General features: G+C 50.3%; 1 protein-coding gene across 1 annotated transcript in view; it reads left to right on the top strand.

Moving 5' to 3' along the window:
• The window catches only part of LOC149432840 (microtubule-associated serine/threonine-protein kinase 2-like), a 72,389-nt gene that overhangs the window by 9,240 nt on the left and 40,085 nt on the right, over positions 1-23,064 (top strand). The window contains 3 exon segments of the mRNA XM_089664884.1: positions 16,844-16,945; positions 20,304-20,436; positions 22,382-22,449. Of these exon segments, the coding sequence (XP_089521010.1) occupies positions 16,844-16,945; positions 20,304-20,436; positions 22,382-22,449 (303 nt within the window).

Raw genomic sequence — 23,064 nt, 5'->3', positions numbered from 1 at the left:
AACAGGGAGTCAGATAAGGGAAAGGACCCAGGGCAACAATTCCAACACCATGAGGGACATGCAGAAATAGATCAGGGCGGCTATAGAGCACATCAGGGGATTCGTCCAGATCTAGTACAGCAGATCTCAAGGGATGAGATTGGCCATCAGTACATCCAGATCAAATCTATACACCATACAAGTACACCATCGTAGTCTGTAGACGCTAGAACGTCCACACAAACCAAAGAACATGGACTTATTGGGAATATTATTTTTTTAACAAAGATGTGCAGCAAAATACATTTTGGCCAAAATTTAAGACAAAATGTAATTTTATTGTATATTTTTATTTTAATGACAAAGTAGAAAATGTTTTTCTTTTTTGTTTATATCACAAAAAATATAAAGCCGTGTGGTGATCAAACACCACCAAAAGAAAGCACTGTTTGTGTGAAAACCAATGATAAAAATTTAATTTGGGTACAGTGTTGCATGACTGTACAATTACCATTTAAAATAAAACAGTGCTGAGGAACAAAGAATTCCCCGGTCATAAAGGGGGTAAAACCTTCAGAAATGGCCAAATTAGGACATGGACTGCAATAAATATTCTATATTGCCAAACGTATTGGGCCCCTCCTCCAAATCATGTGATTCAGGTGTTCCAATCCCCTCCAAATCATGTTATTCAGGTGTTCCAATCCCCTCCCAATCATGTGATTCAGGTGTTCCAATCCCCCCCAATCATGTGATTCAGGTGTTCCAATCCCCTCCCAATCATGTGATTCAGGTGTTCCAATCCCCTCCATATCATGTGATTCAGGTGTTCCAATCCCCTCCATGGACACAGGTGTATACAATCAAGCCCCTAGGCATGCAGACTGCTTCTACAAACATTGGTGAAAGAATGGGTCGCTCTCAGGAGCTCAGTGACTCCAAGCGTGGTCCCGTGATAGGTGGCCACCTGGGCAATAAGTCCATCCGTGACATTTCCTGGCTACTAAATATTCCACGCTCAACTGTTAGTGGGATTATAACAAAGTGGAAGCAACTGGGAACAACAGCCACTCAGCCACCAAGTGGTAGGCCACGTCACATGACAGGGCGGGGTCAGCGCATGCTGAAGCGCACAGTGCGCAGAAGTCGCCAACTGTCTGCAGAGTCAATAGCTAAAGACCTCCAAACTTGGTGTGGCCTTCAGATGAGCCCAACAACAGTGCGTAGAGAGCTTCATGGAATGGGTTTCCATGGCCGAGCAGCTGCATCCAAGCCTTCCATCACCAAGTACAATGCAAAGCATCGGATGCCGTGGTGTAAAGCACGCCGCCACTGGACTCTAGAGCAGAGGAGATGTGTTCTCTGGAGTGATCAATCACGCTTCTCTGTCTGGCAATCCGATGGACATGTCTGGGTTTGGCAGTTGCCAGGAGAACAATACTTGCCTGACTGCATTGTGCCAAGTGTAAAGTTTGGTGGAGAGGGGATTATGGTGTGGGGTTGTTTTTCAGGGGTTGGGTTTAGCCCCCTAGTTCCAGTGAAGTGAACTCAAAAGGCGACATTTTGGACAATTTCATGCTCCCAACTTTGTGGGAGGAGTTTGGGGAGGGCCCCTTCCTGTTCCAACATGACTGCGCACCAGTGCACAAAGCAAGGTCCATAAAGACATGGAGGAGCCAGTTTGGGGTGGAGGAACTTGACTGTCCTGCACAGAGTCCTGACCTCAACCCCATAGAACACCTTTGGGATGAATTAGAGCGGAGACTGCGAGCCAGGCCTCCTCCCCCGACATCAGTGCCTGACCTGACAAATGTGCTTCTGGAAGAATGGTCCAACCTTCCCATAGACACCCTCCTAAACCTTGTGGACGGCCTTCCCAGAAGAGTTGAAGCTGTTATAGCTGCAAAGGGCGGGGCCAACTCAATATTAAACCCTACGGACTAAGACTGGGGGGCCATTAAAGGTCATGTGCGTGGAAAGGGCGGGGCCAACTCAATATTGAACCATATGGACTAAGACTGGGGGGGCCATTAAAGGTCACGTGCGGGGAAAGGGCGGGGCCAACTCAATATTGAACCCTACGGACTAGGACTGGGAGGCCATTAAAGGTCATGTGGGTGGAAAGGGCGGAGCCAACTCAATATTGAACCCTACGGACTAAGACTGGGGGGCCATTAAAGCTCATGTGCGTAGAAAGGGTGGGTCTAACTCAGTATTGAACCCTACGGACTAAGACTGGGGGGCCATTAAAGGTCATGTGCGGGGGGAAAGGGCGGCCCAATACCTTTGGCAGTAAAGTGTATCGTACAGCAGCCTCTCATAGGCATTCCTAGATTGGAAGGAATTGTCCTTTTAAAGGATCTTTTTTTTCCTCTCTTTATTTGGGACTCCACAAACTTGGACTTTCTCAGTAAAGAAATCACATTTTTGTTATTTGGGTGACCCAGAGGAGCTTTGTGCAGATATTTTCCTGGATCTCCTTGCAGACGCATCCTCCTCCTATGGTGGAGCTTGTCCTCCCGCCTGCTCTCGGCCCGTGTAATGAGGTGCTCAGCTGGGCACGGCTGCTCTACAAATTGCTCGTGTTAAACCGTATCATCGCTACTGACAGGCGCCGTGACAGCGCCGGGGGCATCCGATCCGCGGTGTATGACTCCAGAATACGTTCATGTCGCTGCCTGTCAGCCTGCGGATTTCTATTTCCACGTGCAGAAAATTGATTGCCGGGATATTGTTCCAGAATGGTGCTAAACAGTCTGAATCGGAGCCGAATGTCTGCTTGTTTATGGTGGGGGCGTTTCGGCGGAATCTCTTCCTGCAGCTGAAGCAGGAGAACTTGGCAATAAGTCACCGGACTGCTGAACTGAGAAAGTGGAGTCCTATGAAAAGTCCCAGACATTTGTGCAGTGCAGATGGAAAAGTTCTTTGCAGAAGTTTGCTCTGTGACCTTCCAGGACAGGGAAATGAAAGGAAGAATGTGATTGGTTGTGATGAAACCATTTCCTTTCAGATAATTTTGAAAAGTCTGATTCGAAGGATCAGATCTCAGATAGGGGGAGCAATAGGCACTGCAGAGCCAGGAGAGATCCTGGACTCTTCCTTGGTATTTGACACAAGCAAGATGAGACCAGGGAGGACTTCCTTCACTTGGACAGGTGCTGAGTCATCTGAGGTCCGGTGAGTGATTGTTACAGACGGGGAGCTTGTGCTGTGGCCAATGTTAGCTTAGGTAGTTGGGTAGATATGTGTTGGGGTGGAGAATGTGGGTTTGTTACTCCTGACCTTTGCACTGTGTTAAGTATAACTGACCCCTGCACTCTTATATATACTACTGACCCCTGAAGTCTACATTACATACTACTGACCGCTGCAATCTGGTACCTACTACTGATCCAGGCACTCTGCGTTACATACTTCTGACCCTTTCGCACCTCGTTACATACTTCTGACCCCAGCGCTGCGCGGTACATACTTCCGATCCCGGTGCTGTGCATTGCGTGCTTCTGACCTATTCTGCGCTACATACTACTGGCCCCTGCACTCTGCCCTGCGTACTACTGGCCCCTGCACTCTGCCCTGCGTACTACTGGCCCCGCGTACTACTGGCCCCTGCACTCTGCCCTGCGTACTACTGGCCCCTGCACTCTGCCCTGCGTACTACTGGCCCCTGCACTCTGCCCTGCGTACTACTGGCCCCTGCACTCTGCCCTGCGTACTACTGGCCCCTGCACTCTGCCCTGCGTACTACTGGCCCCTGCACTCTGCCCTGCGTACTACTGGCCCCTGCACTCTGCCCTGCGTACTACTGGCCCCTGCACTCTGCCCTGCGTACTACTGGCCCCTGCACTCTGCCCTGCGTACTACTGGCCCCTGCGCGCTACGTACTACTGGCGCCTGCATGCTACGTACTTGCGACCCCTGCGCTACGCACTTGCGACCCCTGCGCTACGCACTTGCGCCCGCTACGCACTTGCGACCCCTGCGCTACATACTTGCGACCCCTGCGCTACGCACTTGCGACCCCTGCGCTACGCACTTGCGACCCCTGCATTACGCACTTGCGACCCCTGTGCTACGCACTTGCGTCCGTCCTCCCCATCTCCGTCCTCCGCTCACCGTTATCTGCTGCTTTACACAACATCTGGAAAGTGAGATAATTGAGAGAAAAAAAAAACCTTCTGTTCCCAATCTCGATTGCTGAGCCGCAGTGACCTCATCGAGATAAAACCAACTGATTACCGACCAAGTGTCTTATGTGGTATAGAAGCAAGCGAAGTGCAGTGACCCCCCTTTGACAGTGCCTGTACAGCAACCCCTCTTTGACAATGCCTGTACCGGGCCCCCCAATATGCTTGTACAGTGACCCCCTTTCTGACATGCCTGTACAGTGCCCCCCCCCAAATAGAAAATGCCTGTAAAGTGGCCCCTCTCTGACAAATGCATGCAAAGTACCATTGTTTATAAACACTGTTCAGCCAGGCTATGTTATTACAGCTCCAGAAGCTGCTGACAAAACAATGACTGTTAGATACAGTGTTTACAAACATTGATCAGACGGGAGATAAGAGATACAAAGTAACATTGTTTATAAACATTGTTCAATCAAGATAGATACAAAGTAACATTGTTTATAAACATTGTTCAATCAAGATAGATACAAAGTAACATTGTTTGGAAACATCGATCAGACGGGAGATAGAGAGATACAAAGTAACATTGTTTATAAACATCGATCAGACGGGAGATAGAGAGATACAAAGTAACATTGTTTATAAACATTGTTCAGTCAGAAGATAGATTCAAAGTAACATTGTTTATAAACATTGTTCAGAACAGATAACTTTGCAATAATGCTATTAGTGTCACAGAATAGTGTCACAAATATTCGAATAACGTTTTTGTTTACATAAACTCTATTTTTTATATAAAGAACACTGATCATAGTAGAAAAAGCATTTTTCTTGTTTTTCGTAAAGATTCCTGTCTATAAACTTAAAACAAAAAAAAAATCAGTTTTTGCACTATTAGTCCTGGAAACAAATTCACATATGTGATGGTATTTATTACTTTGTTCTCTTTAAGTATTGACAATGATTGCTGAATAAACCGTTCCATAGGAGAAGTGTGAGAATTGCTCCGGGGGGGGGGACTGAAGGGGAGAAACAATAAAACGTATATCCGGATATAATGAATAGATTTGGAGGCAGCGATTGCAGGAAAATTGGGGAATCGGCCGATGGGCTGTGGTTTGTACCGTGATGGATGATCCCTGCTGCAGATAGTGAGGATTGCAGCGTCTCGTCTGTAACGTGTATGTATTGCGGGGTCTCATCTGTAACATGTATGTATTGCGGGGTCTCGTCTGTGACGTCCGTGTATTGTGGGGTCTCGTCTGTAACGTGTATGTATTGCGGGGTCTCGTCTGTAACATGTATGTATTGCGGGGTCTCGTCTGTGACGTCCGTGTATTGTGGGGTCTCGTCTGTAACGTGTATGTATTGCGGGGTCTCGTCTGTAACATGTATGTATTGCGGGGTCTCGTCTGTAACATGTATGTATTGCGGGGTCTCGTCTGTGACGTCCGTGTATTGTGGGGTCTCGTCTGTAACGTGTATGTATTGTGGGGTCTCGTCTGTAACGTGTGTGTATTGCGGGGTCTCGTCTGTAACGTGTAGGTATTGCGGGGTCTCGTCTGTAACGTGTAGGTATTGCGGGGTCTCGTCTGTAACGTGTAGGTATTGCGGGGTCTCGTCTGTAACGCGTGTGTATTGCGGGGTCTCGTCTGTAACGTGTAGGTATTGCGGGGTCTCGTCTGTAACGCGTAGGTATTGCGGGGTCTCGTCTGTAACGTGTAGGTATTGCGGGGTCTCGTCTGTAACGTGTAGGTATTGCGGGGTCTCGTCTGTAACGCGTGTGTATTGCGGGGTCTCGTCTGTAACGCGTGTGTATTGCGGGGTCTCGTCTGTAACGCGTGTGTATTGCGGGGTCTCGTCTGTAACGTGTGTGTATTGCGGGGTCTCGTCTGTAACGTGTAGGTATTGCGGGGTCTCGTCTGTAACGTGTAGGTATTGCGGGGTCTCGTCTGTAACGTGTAGGTATTGCGGGGTCTCGTCTGTAACGCGTAGGTATTGCGGGGTCTCGTCTGTAACGCGTGTGTATTGCGGGGTCTCGTCTGTAACGTGTGTGTATTGCGGGGTCTCGTCTGTAACGCGTGTGTATTGCGGGGTCTCGTCTGTAACGCGTGTGTATTGCGGGGTCTCGTCTGTAACGTGTAGGTATTGCGGGGTCTCGTCTGTAACGCGTGTGTATTGCGGGGTCTCGTCTGTAACTCGTGTGTATTGCGGGGTCTCGTCTGTAACGCGTGTGTATTGCGGGGTCTCGTCTGTAACGCGTATGTATTGCGGGGTCTCGTCTGTAACGCGTATGTATTGCGGGGTCTCGTCTGTAACGCGTATGTATTGCGGGGTCTCGTCTGTAACGCGTGTGTATTGCGGGGTCTCGTCTGTAACGCGTGTGTATTGCGGGGTCTCGTCTGTAACGTGTAGGTATTGCGGGGTCTCGTCTGTAACGTGTAGGTATTGCGGGGTCTCGTCTGTAACGCGTAGGTATTGCGGGGTCTCGTCTGTAACGCGTAGGTATTGCGGGGTCTCGTCTGTAACGCGTGTGTATTGCGGGGTCTCGTCTGTAACGTGTGTGTATTGCGGGGTCTCGTCTGTAACGCGTGTGTATTGCGGGGTCTCGTCTGTAACGTGTGTGTATTGCGGGGTCTCGTCTGTAACGCGTATGTATTGCGGGGTCTCGTCTGTAACGCGTATGTATTGCGGGGTCTCGTCTGTAACGCGTATGTATTGCGGGGTCTCGTCTGTAACGCGTGTGTATTGCGGGGTCTCGTCTGTAACGTGTAGGTATTGCGGGGTCTCGTCTGTAACGTGTAGGTATTGCGGGGTCTCGTCTGTAACGTGTAGGTATTGCGGGGTCTCGTCTGTAACGCGTGTGTATTGCGGGGTCTCGTCTGTAACTCGTGTGTATTGCGGGGTCTCGTCTGTAACTCGTGTGTATTGCGGGGTCTCGTCTGTAACGCGTGTGTATTGCGGGGTCTCGTCTGTAACGCGTGTGTATTGCGGGGTCTCGTCTGTAACGCGTATGTATTGCGGGGTCTCGTCTGTAACGTGTATGTATTGCGGGGTCTCGTCTGTAACGCGTATGTATTGCGGGGTCTCGTCTGTAACGCGTGTGTATTGCGGGGTCTCGTCTGTAACGCGTGTGTATTGCGGGGTCTCGTCTGTAACGCGTGTGTATTGCGGGGTCTCGTCTGTAACGTGTAGGTATTGCGGGGTCTCGTCTGTAACGCGTGTGTATTGCGGGGTCTCGTCTGTAACGCGTGTGTATTGCGGGGTCTCGTCTGTAGCGCGTGTGTATTGCGGGGTCTTGTCTGTAACATGTATGTGTACGGTACAATTTACACGCGGTTTGTGGGGTGTCTCAGCGGCAGGTATCCTCACCAAGGGCAGCCGCGGAGCGTTCTCCCTCCGTATTGTGGCTGTATTGGCTCAATTACAGTGTTATGACGGCTCCCCGCTGTGATTGGCTGCACCGATCCCCGTAGGACGACAGCGATTTTAATTTCATGGCCCAGTGGCTGCTCTTAGTGACTGATAGGCTTTCCAGATAAAGGAGAGAGCTGTGTGTAGGAATGGCAAGTGCTCCAACCTGAGAGCCCCCCCGCGGCAGGAGCCCAGCTTGCCGTCACCGCCAATGGCTAATTAGATGACATGTATGATATCGGCGCGCATGGCAGACGCTCGCTATATAACACAGAACTTGCGGCAATCTTATCGGGAAGAATCACAAACAAGGTGTTGACGGAGGGACCCCCAACGACCTTTCCTGTCCTGGAGACGCCGTCGTTCCTGAGGATGCCGGACCCTCAGCGCTGCGCTCAGATCATGGCCGAGTGGTCCTTGCAGGTCTGCTTTCTGTTTGTCTTCATGCTTACACTTTTCTTCTTTTATATCCGATCTGTGAGATGTGTAGTGCAGAGTCTCATGTACTGCCTGTGGGTCCTCCTGTACTGCCTGTGGGTCCTCCTGTACTGCCTGTGGGTCCTCCTGTACTGCCTGTGGGTCCTCCTGTACTGCCTGTGGGTCCTCCTGTACTGCCTGTGGGTCCTCATGTACTGCCTGTGGGTCCTCCTGTACTGCCTGTGGGTCCTCCTGTACTGCCTGTGGGTCCTCCTGTACTGCCTGTGGGTCCTCCTGTACTGCCTGTGGGTCCTCCTGTACTGCCTGTGGGTCCTCCTGTACTGCCTGTGGGTCCTCCTGTACTGCCTGTGGGTCCTCATGTACTGCCTGTGGGTCCTTTATGTACTGCCTGTGGGTCCTTTATGTACTGCCTGTGGGTCCTCCTGTACTGCCTGTGGGTCCTCATGTACTGCCTGTGGGTCCTCATGTACTGCCTGTGGGTCCTCATGTACTGCCTGTGGGTCCTCATGTACTGCCTGTGGGTCCTCATGTACTGCCTGTGGGTCCTTTATGTACTGCCTGTGGGTCCTTTATGTGCTGCCTGTGGGTCCTCACGTGCTGCCTGTGGGTCCTCACGTGCTGCCTGTGGGTCCTCACGTGCTGCCTGTGGGTCCTCACGTACTGCCTGTGGGTCCTCCTGTACTGCCTGTGGGTCCTCCTGTACTGCCTGTGGGTCCTCCTGTACTGCCTGTGGGTCCTCCTGTACTGCCTGTGGGTCCTCATGTACTGCCTGTGGGTCCTTTATGTACTGCCTGTGGGTCCTTTATGTACTGCCTGTGGGTCCTCCTGTACTGCCTGTGGGTCCTCATGTACTGCCTGTGGGTCCTCATGTACTGCCTGTGGGTCCTCATGTACTGCCTGTGGGTCCTCATGTACTGCCTGTGGGTCCTTTATGTACTGCCTGTGGGTCCTTTATGTGCTGCCTGTGGGTCCTCACGTGCTGCCTGTGGGTCCTCACGTGCTGCCTGTGGGTCCTCACGTGCTGCCTGTGGGTCCTCACGTGCTGCCTGTGGATCCTCACGTGCTGCCTGTGGATCCTGCCATTCTGCCTGTGGATCCTGCCATTCTGCCTGTGGATCCTGCCATTCTGCCTGTGGATCCTGCCATTCTGCCTGTGGATCCTGCCATTCTGCCTGTGGATCCTGCCATTCTGCCTGTGGATCCTGCCATTCTGCCTGTGGATCCTGCCATTCTGCCTGTGGATCCTGCCATCCTCTCTGTGGATCCTGCCATTCTGCCTGTGGATCCTGCCATCCTGCCTGTGGATCCTGCCTGTGGATCCTGCCATCCTGCCTGTGGATCCTGCCTGTGGATCCTGCCATCCTGCCTGTGGATCCTGCCATCCTGCCTGTGGATCCTGCCATCCTGCCTGTGGATTCTGCCATCTTGCCTGTGGATCCTCATATCCTGCCTGTGGATCCTGCCTGTGGATCCTGCCATCCTGCCTGTGGATCCTCATATCCTGCCTGTGGATCCTCATATCCTGCCTGTGGATCCTGCCATCCTGCCTGTGGATCCTGCCTGTGGATCCTCATATCCTGCCTGTGGATCTTGTAGCACTTTTTATCCTTCTCAGGCGTTTTTTCTTTAACCGCCTAATATTTTTTAAAATAGAAAAAAAGTTAGTTTTCCAACTTTGTTTTGCACCCTTTATATCTGAGCTGAGCGCTATCAGAGGGATCCTGTTACATATTATTATAGGTTTTATTATGTTTATCATAAAATCTGCATTTTTTTTTTAGTGTTTTATGTCTGATCCTGTCTGTGCGCCGTGCGCCTGTCTGTTGGGTAAAGCGCCCCTGTATGCGTCACCTAATATTTATGTATTTCCTTGGCGTTTTTTTTGCGGTATAAATTCTCTCACCGCGTAATTAGTCACCTTTTGGCTTTTAATGATCCAGCGATATTTTGTGCCTGGCGCTCGCACTTAATTCCCAGCGGTCGCCGCACGAGTAATTATGCAGAGAAGACGAATGGAGGCTTTATGGGGAACATCGAAGGTTGAGCGGCCGTCGCCGAAGCCCTCCAGGAGCCGCGCCGCCTGCGCAGGATTAATCAGCTTTGTTAAATGAAGCTCCTTTCCTCTGCCTATTCCCCGGCTGATAACGTATTTCGCCCGGAGGTGTGTGAGGGTGAGCCGAGGTTACCGCGTCTCCGCCGTGTGACTTATTATCATCATTTAGCGGTCTGCGAAAGCCTTGAAGGATTAGTCCGTCCCGGGGTAGGAGAGCCGGCTCTGCCTTGTGCGACTTTTATCATAGACAAACACAAGTGGAGAGGAGAAAAGACTTTTTTTTTTCTTTTTTTTTTTTTTTTTTTTCTTCGGATGACATTCAAGAGACGGCGGGCTAATATCATATCTCCATGGGCTCCTATTGATTCCGCTGACAGACGTGGAAAAGCCTCTTTTATATTAAGTCCCACCAATCACCAGGAGAGATTTGTGTGATCCGTGTGATCGATATGCCGCTGTGTACTGGGGAGGAATTAATCGGCTCATCTTCGGATAGAGGTCTTTCATCGGCTCCTTTCGCTCTTCATTTTTAATTAAGACTGCTTTTGCTTTGAAGACGTCTCACCTTGACCTGCAGTTCGCACTACAAATCGGCCAATGAGATGTTGCGGCTTACGGTGCGCTCTGCTCTATATTTATATGATGGAGCAAATCCACACTCTCCTCGTGTGCCGGAATGTATGGTGGGAGAGAATGTGTAGGCACAGACAGGCAGATCACACATCTTCATGGGCCAGTCTTTCCTACCAGGGGTGTCCCTAGGCAGGTGTGGGGGGGTTTGCGCTGCACTGGGTGACACCTATCACACGGGGTGACACCCGACCCGCTCCATGAAAAGGTAAGTTTTAAAGCAAGGCGACGATCCCCGCAGGATGGATCGGATCTGCAGATTGAGCATAATGGATCAGAGTCCGATCCATTAATCCTCCCCAATCCGCAGATCCGATCCATCCTACGGGGATCATGGCGGATCTGTGGATTGAGCATAATGGATCAGAGTCCGATCCATTAATCCTCCCCAATCCGCAGATCCGATCCATCCTACGGGGATCATGGCGGATCTGTGGATTGAGCATAATGGGTCGGAGTCCGATCCATTAATCCTCCCCAATCCGCAGATCCGATCCATCCTGCGAGGATCGTCGACTTGCTTTAAAACTTACCTTTTCGTGGAGAGATCAGTTAACCCCGTATAGGTTGCAAGCCGATGATCCCCTTAGGATGGATCGGATCTGTGGATTGGGGAGGATAATGGATCGTTGTCCGATCCATTATGCTCAATCCACAGATCCGCCATGATCCCCGCAGGATGGATCAGATCTACAGATTGAGCATAATGGATCAGAGTCCGATCCATTAATCCTCCCCAATCCGCAGATCCGATCCATCCTGCGAGGATCGTCGACTTGCTTTAAAACTTACCTTTTCATGGGGAGATCAGTTAACCCCGTATAGGTTGCAAGCCGATGATCCCTGCAGGATGGATCGGATCTGAGGATTGGGGAGGATAATGGATCGGACTCCAATCCATTATGCTCCATCCGCAGATTCGATCCATCCTGCAGGGATCGTCGGAGGGGGTGTCACCAAGTGTTACCGCACCGGGTGACACCAACCCTAGGGGCACCCCCATTTCCTACAGTGATCGTGACGACGGTCACCTAATCTCCTCAGTGATCATAGACAATAAAGTGGTTGGAAATCTCAGACATGAACAAAGCATATCCCTCTATAGTGTGTACTTGACTCAATTAGGGTCACTCAGCGTCATTTCTGTCTGCTACCTCCTTCCTCTATCGGCATGAGTCGCTTCTGAAAAGTTTTCCTGACACCAACAGAGAAATGGGCAGCACAGCGGCTAAATGGTTAGCACTTCCACCTGGCAGTACTCAGGTCGTTGGTTCGAGTCCAAACCACAACACCTGCCTGGTGAAATGGGCAGCACAGTGGCTAGATGGTTAGCACATCCGCCTGGCAGTACTAGGGTTGCTGGTTCGAATCCCAACCACTGCACCACCTGCGTGGTGAAATGGGCAGCACAGTGGCTACGTTGTTAGCACTTCCGCCTGGCAGTACTCAGGTCGTTGGTTCGAATCCCAACCACAACACCTGCCTGGTGAAATGGGCAGCACAGTGCCTAGATGGTTAGCACTTCCGCCTGGCAGTACTAGGGTTGCTGGTTCGAATCACAACCATGGCACCACCTGCCTGGAGTTTGCATGTTCTCCCTGTGCCTGCGTGGTTTTCCTCTCTGGTTTCATCCCACACTCCAAAGATATGCTGGTAGCTAAAATTGTCCCTAGTATGTGTATATATGAATGTGAGTTAGGGACCTTAGATTGTACGCTCCTCGGGGGCGGGGACTGATGTGAATGTACAATATATATGTAAAACGCTGCGTAAATTGATGACGCGATATAAGTACCTGAAATAAATGGTGACATAGGAGGGACCTCCAGCACATTGACAGCCTCAGCTCTGTTCCTGTGTGCTGTGAGGAGGGGGGGGTCTCTTCCTTCCAATCAGCTCTCGGAGAGCTCTCCTCACTGAGCTCTACAGAGTGTAATTTCATCTCTCCGTCCCCTTTTTTTCTGAACTCTGACAAACTTTATAAATTCAGTACTTTGAACGGATGTAGAGAAGAGAACATAGCAGATAAACAGGTGCAACTTATATAGGAGGATTTCTGTGTATTACCTGTGGCCTGTCGCATCACTGGGTGGGTATATGGAAGGACTTACAACCACTTTAATATTTCACCATTGTCTATCTGTATTATGGTATGTCCCAGTGTTAGACAATGTTAAGGCTGGGATTTCACATCTGCGGGCTTGTGGAGGAAGTGCACGCTGCAGTAACCCATAGCAACCACAAATATTTGCTGATCTAGCTGCAGTAACCCAAAGCAACCACAAATCTTTGCTGATCTAGCTGCAGTAACCCATAGCAACCACAAATCTTTGCTGATCTAGCTGCAGTAACCCATAGCAACCACAAATCTTTGCTAATCTAGCTGCAGTAACCCATAGCAACCTCAAATTGTTGCTGATCTAGCTGCAGTAACCCATAGCAACCATAAATCTTTGCTGATCTAGCTGCAGTAACCCATAGCAACCATACATCTTTGCTGATCTAGCTGCAGTAACCTATAGCAACCATAAATCTTCGCTGATCTAGCTGCAGTAACCCATAGCAACCATAAATCTTCGCTAATCTAGCTGCAGTAACCTATAGCAACCATAAATCTTTTCTGATCTAGCTGCAGTAACCCATAGCAACCACAAATCTTTGCTGATTTAGCTGCAGTAACCCATAGCAACCATAAATCTTTGCTGATATAATTTCAGGAAGATGGTTGTTATAGAAGACTGCACATCATCTTTGCTCATGAGCAAGAGATGGTGATAATGATTTGTAGATGGCATCTGTAATATAGGTGCAAGGAATTGTGGGAAGAAGGGCCCTGATCTGTGTGATGATGTTACAGTCCCTAAAAAAATGTACATGGAGAATCCGAAGTTTTCCGGGTTATATTTAGTGATTACCAAGTTGAAGAACTGTGCGAGATCATCAGAGCAGCCAATCAGATAATTCTGTAGTTCTACCCAGGAGAAGACCCAGACTCCCACGGGGCGGATCAGGAGCTCGTGTTGGCACCGAACACAGAGAAAATGCCAACCATCAATCAATTTATAGCTCGTGTGAGAGGAACCATTCAGTACCAAGCCTGCCACAGAGTATATTTAAAGCTTTGGATATGTCATTTACCTGCCCTTCCTTTTCTGAATTGACAGAGTGAGTGATCGGTACTGATCACTCCTGTGTTCATTCATAAAATGTGTTTACTATTCTTCAGTTTGTGAATGAAGAGGAAGCTCTGTACAGAGATATTTCTGTCCATTCATTCTGTGCTGCAGAGATGGAGATTGAAGGCTGTGTCCTCATTCTCCTTTCTCTCTTTCAAAAGTGAAACATCAAAGGTCTGTTTAGACCCCTGGTATCTCCCCATAGCCCTCCCAATGGGAAATTAAAAAATTGTAAAAAATCAACAAATGTAAAAACTACTGACCCCCGTCATCTGCCTTGCTGACCCCCGTCATCTGCCTTGCTGACCCCCGTCATCTGCCTTGCTGACCCCCGTCATCTGCCCCGCTGACCCCCGTCATCTGCCCCGCTGACCCCCGTCATCTGCCCCGCTGAGCCCCGTCATCTGCCCCGCTGAGCCCCGTCATCTGCCCCGCTGAGCCCCGTCATCTGCCCCGCTGAGCCCCGTCATCTGCCCCGCTGAGCCCCGTCATCTGCCCCGCTGACCCCCTCCACTGCCCCGCTGACCCCCTCCACGACCCTACTGACCCCCTCCACGGCCCTACTGATCACCTCCACTACTCTGCTGATTGATGCCAATAACAGTCTTACTGTCACCAGTGGCGGAATTACCAGGGTCGCAAAGGTCGCCCTTGTGATTGGGCTCTGGTGTTCTGCCACTGTTGGGGGATCCAAGACGGCAGGAAGCAGGCCCGCTGCAGGACATGTAAAAGGTTCCTGTTGTGGGACTGTAATAAAGGGCCTCGCAATGGGAGTGAAGGACACTTTTTTTCTTGCGCTAGGGCCCTGAAGGTTCTAGTTACGCCTCTGACATCCCCCTCATAGATCGTTGTCACTGACTTAGGTGTCCCCATTGGAAAATTTTCCCAGGACACAGAGAAGGTGAAGCTCCCTTGTGAGTGACAACAATTCTAACCTATAGGATAAGGAATAGAAGTCCCTCTCCATGTATAAATGTTTAGAGAAATATTTGTAAAAAGCAATTCAAGACGCTTAGAAGAGGAAGTCCTGGATAGAAGTATATATTGCTCAGTAATCTAGTGCATCCTGAGCTTTCATATAGAATTACCTGTCTAAAGCAAGCATAGAGTCTCTGTCTGATTTTTTAAAATTTTAAATCGCTAACATGTTTGGGGGACTGTGGAAGCCCTCCTTCTTCAGGGATGTAAACATATACAACCATGGATATAATCGGTTTCTTATCATTACAATAAAATCTACTACTATGTACCATGGATGTGTTTTTTATAATATTCTGTTTAGATAAGATATTGATGGTTTTATAGCCCTGAAGAAGGGATCTCCCAACTCCTGAAAAGTGTCGGCTTTTCTTCAGTGATATTAAATAAAATATTCTGGGGTTTATTGCTTCTATGCCTTCTCTACACAGAAGTTCTGGGAAAAATAGAGCTACCAGTTGTCTCCAGTACACCTTTTAAATACACATTCATGACTCGACTACTGCAACTCCCTCCTCACTGGCCTGCCTCTCCGCTGGCTATCCCCGCTTCAGTCCATCCTGAATACGGCTGCCAGACTCATTCACCTTTCCAACCGCTCCATCTCCGCCACCCCCCTCTGCCAATCCCTCCACTGGCTCCACCCCCCTCTGCCAATCCCTCCACTGGCTCCACCCCCCTCTGCCAATCCCTCCACTGGCTCCACCCCCCTCTGCCAATCCCTCCACTGGCTTCCGATTGCACAACGGATCAAATTCAAAATCCTAACGCTGACGTACAAAGCCGTCCACCATACTGCCCTGAACTACATCACTGACCTAATATCCATGTACCACCCAACATGCACACTCCGCTCCTCACAAGGCCTCCTTCTCTCTAGTTCCCTAGTCTCCTCCTCCCATGCCCGCCTCCAGGACTTCTCCAGGGTGTCACCCATCCTCTGGAACTCCCTGCCCCAACCCATCAGATTATCACCTACTCTCCTCTCCTTTAGGCGCACCCTGAAAACCCACCTCTTCAGGGAAGCCTACCCCACCCCCTGCTAACCTGCCGACCTCTCCACTCTTCCTACCACTCCATCCCCCACAGCTATCTCCTTCTGTGCCACCATCCCCTCCCTCCTAGATTGTAAGCTCCAAAGAGCAGGGCCCTCAATCCCCTCATGTTTTGCATTGTATTGGTATTGTTCTGTCACATGTTCTGTCCCCCTCTGTAATGTACAGCGCTGAGCGAACCATTGGCGCTTTATAAATACTGTATAATAATAATAATAATAATTATTCCAGTGCTCCTCACCACCTGAAGAATTATTGAGATACCCCGACAGAAGTTCTGACCTCTCACTGATATATCCAAGACTAAACAGTTTTGGTTTTTAAATACTTTTTGTTTTGAAGCGAATTATGTTCCTCAATGGTAGATATGTAACAAAGGCCTCGTGTATGGCCACCTTACCTTCTGTAGCTCCCTACATACCTCAAATCTCGAGTGACCTCTGCTATGAAAATGGGAACTTTAGATTCTAAAGATTGTTTGGTCCCGTCCTGTCCTTTACTCCACACCTTTTTATTGGTGAATGAATCTCTACATCATAACGATTTACCAATAGTAAGTCACTGGAGATGGGAAGGGGCGGAGTCAAGAGAAGCTTCTGCAAGATCTTCTGGGATTTTAGGGCTCCTGGAAAGTCCTATAGGCTGTGTTCCTATATTCTCGGGCCCCTCTGATGTGCACCTTCTTGCTAGCTACATGCTGATTAGGTTGCAGGCTTTTTCCACAAACTTTCTGTCCAGTTGCCCTGACCAACACCCACCCAAAACCAGATCTGTTCCATCTAGAATTGCTAGGAGGCAAAATCGAAGAGAGACTTTCTGTTCATCGCAAACCATTTGATCTCATTATTAGAGGGTGTGATATAGTGATAGATCTATGATGTTCCTCTGGGTTCTGCTCCTAGTAGAACCCTATCTGGGTCAGGTCTGCCGACAGATATCGTTAGACAGATTCAACGTTCTGCTCAGTAATACAGTGTTGTGTGTTTCCAGGCTCATGAGCGCTCCGAGAGCTCCGAAGTGGCCTTCGTCACCCAACTTGTCAAGAAATTGATGATTGTCATCGCCCGTCCTGCTCGCCTCCTGGAGTGTCTGGTAAGAACGGCTTGTCTCTGGATTTTTCTTTCCCAGGTATTTGAGAAATGATTCTGGGGACCAGGAGATCTGTCAGATATTGTAATGACACTCTTTGATTTAATTCCAAGTTTGCACTGACATGTGGGTGTTGTGTGTCATCGGGGGATATGGGGTTCTGCATTCTGATGGTTCGTCATGTGATCGGTATGAAGTTATTGCTGATTCTGTTTTTTCTGTGTCCTTGGCCGTCAGAGTCATTGCCGAGCGTTGTCAGCCGTGCCCTTCACAAGACATCCCGGGCATTATTATTAATACATCATAGAGAGGGGTGTTGAATCCTGGAGGAAGTGACCTCTGACCTGCCTGACATGTGAAGTGCTGAGAGAGCTGTCAGCTGGGCAATTCTTTAATATCCAAATTCCCCGGGTGGCTTCACAGGCCAATTTACCTTCTAGATACATCTATGTCTGAGGAACGCCTGCATCTGTCAGCCTTCTGTTTGGCTGGTTTCTGTGGAGCTCTTATGTTTTCTATCCTGAATTATTGAACATTAGGAGGATGTTGTAGAGGTCACCTTATCCTGGAGATCCATCTCACGGTTTATAAACATTCCCCTGGATGTCCCCCCCCCCCCCCCCATTATATGAACCTTCCCCTGGATGTTCCCCCCATTATATGAACCTTCCCCTGGATGTCGTCCCCCCCCCCCCATTATATGAAACTTCCCCCCCGGACCTCCCCCATTATATGAACCTTCCCCCCCGGACCTCCCCCATTATATGAACCTTCCCCCCCGGACCTCCCCCATTATATGAACCTTCCCCCCCGGACCTCCCCCATTATATGAACCTTCCCCCCCGGACCTCCCCCATTATATGAACCTTCCCCCCGGACCTCCCCCATTATATGAACCCTCCCCCCGGACTTCCCCCATTATATGAAACTTCCCCCCGGACTTCCCCCATTATATGAATCTTCCCCCCGGACTTCCCCCATTATATGAAACTTCCCCCCGGACTTCCCCCATTATATGAAACTTCCCCCCGGACTTCCCCCCCATTATATGAACCTTCCCCCCCATTATATGAACCTTCCCCCATTATATGAACCTTCCCCCATTATATGAACCTTCCCCCCATTATATGAACCTTCCCCCCGGACTTCCCCCATTATATGAATCTTCCCCCTGGACCTCCCCCCATTATGTGAGTCTTCCTCCAGGACATTATCAGGGGTAAGGGATAATATAGGGGATAGGAGGGACGTCCGGGGACATTATCGGGGGTAAGGGCTAATATAAGGGAGATGGGAGGGGAGTCTTGGGACATTATCGGGAGTAAGGGGGATGGAAGGGGAGTCCGGGGACATTATTGAGGGTAAGGGGGATAGGAGGGGAGTCCGGGGACATTATTTGGATGTAAGGGGGATGGGAGGGGAGTCCGGGGATATTATCAGGATTAAGGGGGATGGGAGGGGAGTCCGGGGACATTATCAGGGGGTAAGGGGGATAGGAGGGGAGTCCGGGGACATTATCGGGGATAGTGGAGTCCAGGGACATTATCGGGGGGTAAGGGGGATAGGAAGGGAGTCCGGGGACATTATTTGGGTGTAAGGGGGATGGGAGGGGAGTCTGGGGATGTTATTTGGGTGTAAGGGGGATGGGAGGGGAGTCTGGGGACGTTATTTGGGTGTAAGGGGGATGGGAGGGGAGTCCGGGGATGTTATTTGGGGGTAAGGGGGATGGGAGGGGAGTCTGGGGACATTATTTGGGGGGATGGGAGGGGAGTCTGGGGACATTATCGGGGGTAAGGGGGATGGGAGGGGAGTCTGGGGACATTATTGAGGGTAAGGGGGATAGGAGGGGAGTCCGGGGACATTATTTGGGGGTAAGGGGGATTGGAGGGGAGTCTGGGGACATTATCGGGGGTAAGGGGGATGGGAGGGGAGTCTGGGGACATTATCGGGGGTAAGGGGGATGGGAGGGGAGTCCGGCGACATTATCGGGGGTAAGGGGGATGGGAGGGGAGTCTGGGGACATTATCGGGGGTAAGGGAGATGGGAGGGGAGTCTGGGGACATTATCGGGGGTAAGGGGGATGGGAGGGGAGTCTGGGGACATTATCGGGGGTAAGGGGGATGGGAGGGGAGTCCGGGGACATTATCGGGGGTAAGGGGGATGGGAGGGGAGTCTGGGGACATTATCGGGGGTAAGGGGGATGGGAGGGGAGTCCGGGGACATTATTGGGGGTAAGGGATCCTATAAAGAGGTTGAGTCCAGGTAGTGGGTTTAAGTGCATAGTCTCTCCTCACACCTCTCTCAGTCTGTGACATATTGTGCAGATATTTTCCTTGTTGGCTCCTCTTCTTCGGGTTTCCTGTTCTGTAGAAGTGCGGAGAGTCTCGGGAAGCCTCTGTCCCTGGCCGTCCTCTGGAGCCGGGCATTGTTCTTGCACACATGGCTCCTGTATGATAGGAGCGTGTTCCGCTCTCGGCGGGCCCCACCTGTCACTGTCAGGCAGCTTTCAGCAGTGAGTAATGAACTTGGCGGCTGATAGTGACAGCTCAGAAAATGAAGTCGCTGAACACGAACGCACACAACATGCAGCCCATGTGCACCTGTCAGGGAGGAGAGCTCTAATCATCTCTCCATTATATTTGGGACTTAATTACACTGATGGTGATAGGAAAACTTTGAAAGGCTCTCAGAGCTGTAGCGTCGCCAAGCTGTACCTGGATCTGCTGCGGTTGACTCTCCAGTTGGGTGATGGTCGGGCGGTCTGACAGTTGTGCAGTAATTGCTGGAATTGAATTGGATTGATTTGCATGGAGGAGAGCGGAGGACATGGCCAGCCAATCAGATTCAGGCTGTTGCTGTTTCCTTTTTGTCTATTTTGGAATGCTGGGGCTTGTAGTCCCCGTGGTGGAGGGTTGTCGCAGCCTGATTAGTAGAGCAATGTACAGAACATTATATGTTAGGATGGTGTGTAATGGGGCTGCCTAGAATGATCATTTTTTTTTTCCCCAGTAATTTTCTCTTACAATCTGATGAGATAAGCAGTCAGGGGTAATTGCCTCGGGCATCTGTCCCCAGCCGTGTGTCTGTCCGCCTATCTATTTTACTGTAATAAATGTCACAGGCGGAGCCGGCTTTATGTTTCCTGCTCATTAAACCTGCGCTGCATACATTAGCATATTATCGGAGACAGATGTGCGGGAATGCTTAATGACTGAATCAGCCGCCGAACACAATCTGTGGACAGCCACGTCTATGTTTGCAGCGTGTGAAAGTCTGTGTCTGCACTTTCTGGGTCCCCCCCTTCCCCCCGGCATAATGTCCTGTTGCTGTCACTGAGTCTCCTCTCTTCTTCTATTATCAGGAATTTGACCCAGAAGAATTCTATCACCTTTTGGAAGCTGCTGAAGGTCATGCCAAGGAAGGAGAGGGCATCAAATCGGACATTCCCCGCTACATCATCAGTCAGCTGGGGCTCAATAGGGATCCCTTGGAGGGTGAGAGTTGTACTATACATCTGTAGCAGCTTCTGTCATGACCACTCGTACTTCACTCTGCTGACAGTGTTCTTATGTTGGTCCTCACCTGCCATAGACGTGTCCTTTTCCACCCCCTCTGTAGAATCTTCTGTGTTCTCAGCCACCAGTGACCTGTCCTTGCCCTCACCTGTCCTAGACCCGTCCTTGTCCAGTGCAGACGCATCCTTATTCTCAGCCACCAGTGGCCTGTAATGGCCTTGCCCTCACCCTCCTTAGACTGGTCCTTGTCCTCACCCACCATAGTACCATTCTTCTCACCCACTATAAATTATAGACCCATCTTTGTCTTGACCTGTCGTAGACCTGTCCCCGTCTTCCTCCACATAGTTTCCATCCTGATCTTTACCCACCATAGACCTGTCATTGTGTTTGCTCACCTTAGTCCCATCTTGTCCTCAGCCACCATAGTCCCATCTTGTTCTCAGCTACTATAGATCATTGACTGGCCCGTGTCCTCACCCGGCATTGACTGGCCCGTGTCCTCACCCATCGTTGACTGGCCCGTGTCCTCACCCGGTGTGGACTGGCCAACTGTCAACACTTTGTCCTGTCCCTGTCTTCACCCACATAGTTTCCGCCCGTATCTTAACCCACCATAGACCTGTCATTGCCTTTGCCCACCTTAGACCCCTCTTGTCCTCACCCACCATAGTCCCATCATTCTCACCCATTATAGAACCTAGACTGGCCCTTGTCCTCACCCATCATAGACTGGCCCTTGTCCTCACCCCACCATAGACTGGCCCTTGTCTTCACCCCACCATAGACTGGCCCTTGTCTTCACCCCACCATAGACTGGCCCTTGTCTTCACCCCACCATAGACTGGCCCTTGTCTTCACCCCACCATAGACTGGCCCTTGTCTTCACCCCACCATAGACTGGCCCTTGTCTTCACCCCACCATAGACTGGCCCTTGTCTTCACCCCACCATAGACTGGCCCTTGTCTTCACCCCACCATAGACTGGCCCTTGTCTTCACCCCACCATAGACTGGCCCTTGTCTTCACCCCACCATAGACTGGCCCTTGTCTTCACCCCACCATAGACTGGCCCTTGTCTTCACCCCACCATAGACTGGCCCTTGTCTTCACCCCACCATAGACTGGCCCTTGTCTTCACCCCACCATAGACTGGCCCTTGTCTTCACCCCACCATAGACTGGCCCTTGTCTTCACCCCACCATAGACTGGCCCTTGTCTTCACCCCACCATAGACTGGCCCTTGTCTTCACCCCACCATAGACTGGCCCTTGTCTTCACCCCACCATAGACTGGCCCTTGTCTTCACCCCACCATAGACTGGCCCTTGTCTTCACCCCACCATAGACTGGCCCTTGTCTTCACCCCACCATAGACTGGCCCTTGTCTTCACCCCACCATAGACTGGCCCTTGTCTTCACCCCACCATAGACTGGCCCTTGTCTTCACCCCACCATAGACTGGCCCTTGTCTTCACCCCACCATAGACTGGCCCTTGTCTTCACCCCACCATAGACTGGCCCTTGTCTTCACCCCACCATAGACTGGCCCTTGTCTTCACCCCACCATAGACTGGCCCTTGTCCTCACCCCACCATAGACTGGCCCTTGTCTTCACCCCACCATAGACTGGCCCTTGTCCTCACCCCACCATAGACTGGCCCTTGTCCTCACCCCACCATAGACTGGCCCTTGTCCTCACCCCACCATAGACTGGCCCTTGTCCTCACCCATCAATATTTTTCTACCATAGGCCCATCCCTGCCCTCACCCACTATAAAACATGTAAGACCTGTCCTTGTCGTCACTCACCCTATTTCCATCCATGTCTTATGTTAAAAGATAAAGAAGAGCTCTCCTGTCTCTGTGCAGTTTCTGCTCTGTAGATATCAGTAGTGACTAAGGTTCATTCTTTGTATTTGTAGAAATGGCCCAGCTGAACAGCTATGACAGTAGCAACGCTGACACTCCGGAGACTGACGACTCAGTAGAGGTAAATGTACCCAGCACAAGGCAGCACTAGAAACTCGAAGGTAGAGCACAGCTGGGCATGTGATGGAAGATTCAGTTTGTGTCTTATGAGACAATGTCTGTTCCCTCCACCTTTATTACAGTAAGAGCTAAAATGTTCTTGGTACCCAATGATGCCAGCCTACTTCTGGCTGTCTTTTTTTCAAGTACAGGTCAAAAAACAATTAATGGTTAAAAAGACAGTATGGTTGCCATTAGGATACACAGAGTTCCCTGGATTGTGCAAAATAAAAAATTCTAAATCGGCTTAATTTCACTTACAAATTCAATGTATAGGGCAGACTTATCAGAAGGAGGACTCAGTCATCCAGAGGAGGACCCCGAGCTGCTGACATAGGAGAGGAGAGAAAGTCCAAGAATGGAGGTGGAACCCGCAGGGCCGACAGGGATTAGCTCCAGTTATTTCAGGATTAACAGGTGCAACACTAACATGGCAGCCACTCTGGAGAATAGGCCAGACCCCAAAATACATGGGTGGTGGAGCATTTCATGTGGGCTGCACGTCTTCTCCCAGTGGAATGGTGGGCTCTGAGTTCTGCTTTAGTGAGCTGCTCCACTTTGTACGCTCCTCTCCTAT

This window comes from Staurois parvus, unplaced genomic scaffold (assembly GCF_062004578.1).
Source record: "Staurois parvus isolate SC_StPar_1 unplaced genomic scaffold, SC_StPar_1.0 ptg002088l, whole genome shotgun sequence".
NCBI classification, from domain to species: domain Eukaryota; kingdom Metazoa; phylum Chordata; class Amphibia; order Anura; family Ranidae; genus Staurois; species Staurois parvus.
Note: the sequence above shows the minus strand (reverse complement) of the source record. Positions and strands in the feature narration are given on the sequence as shown.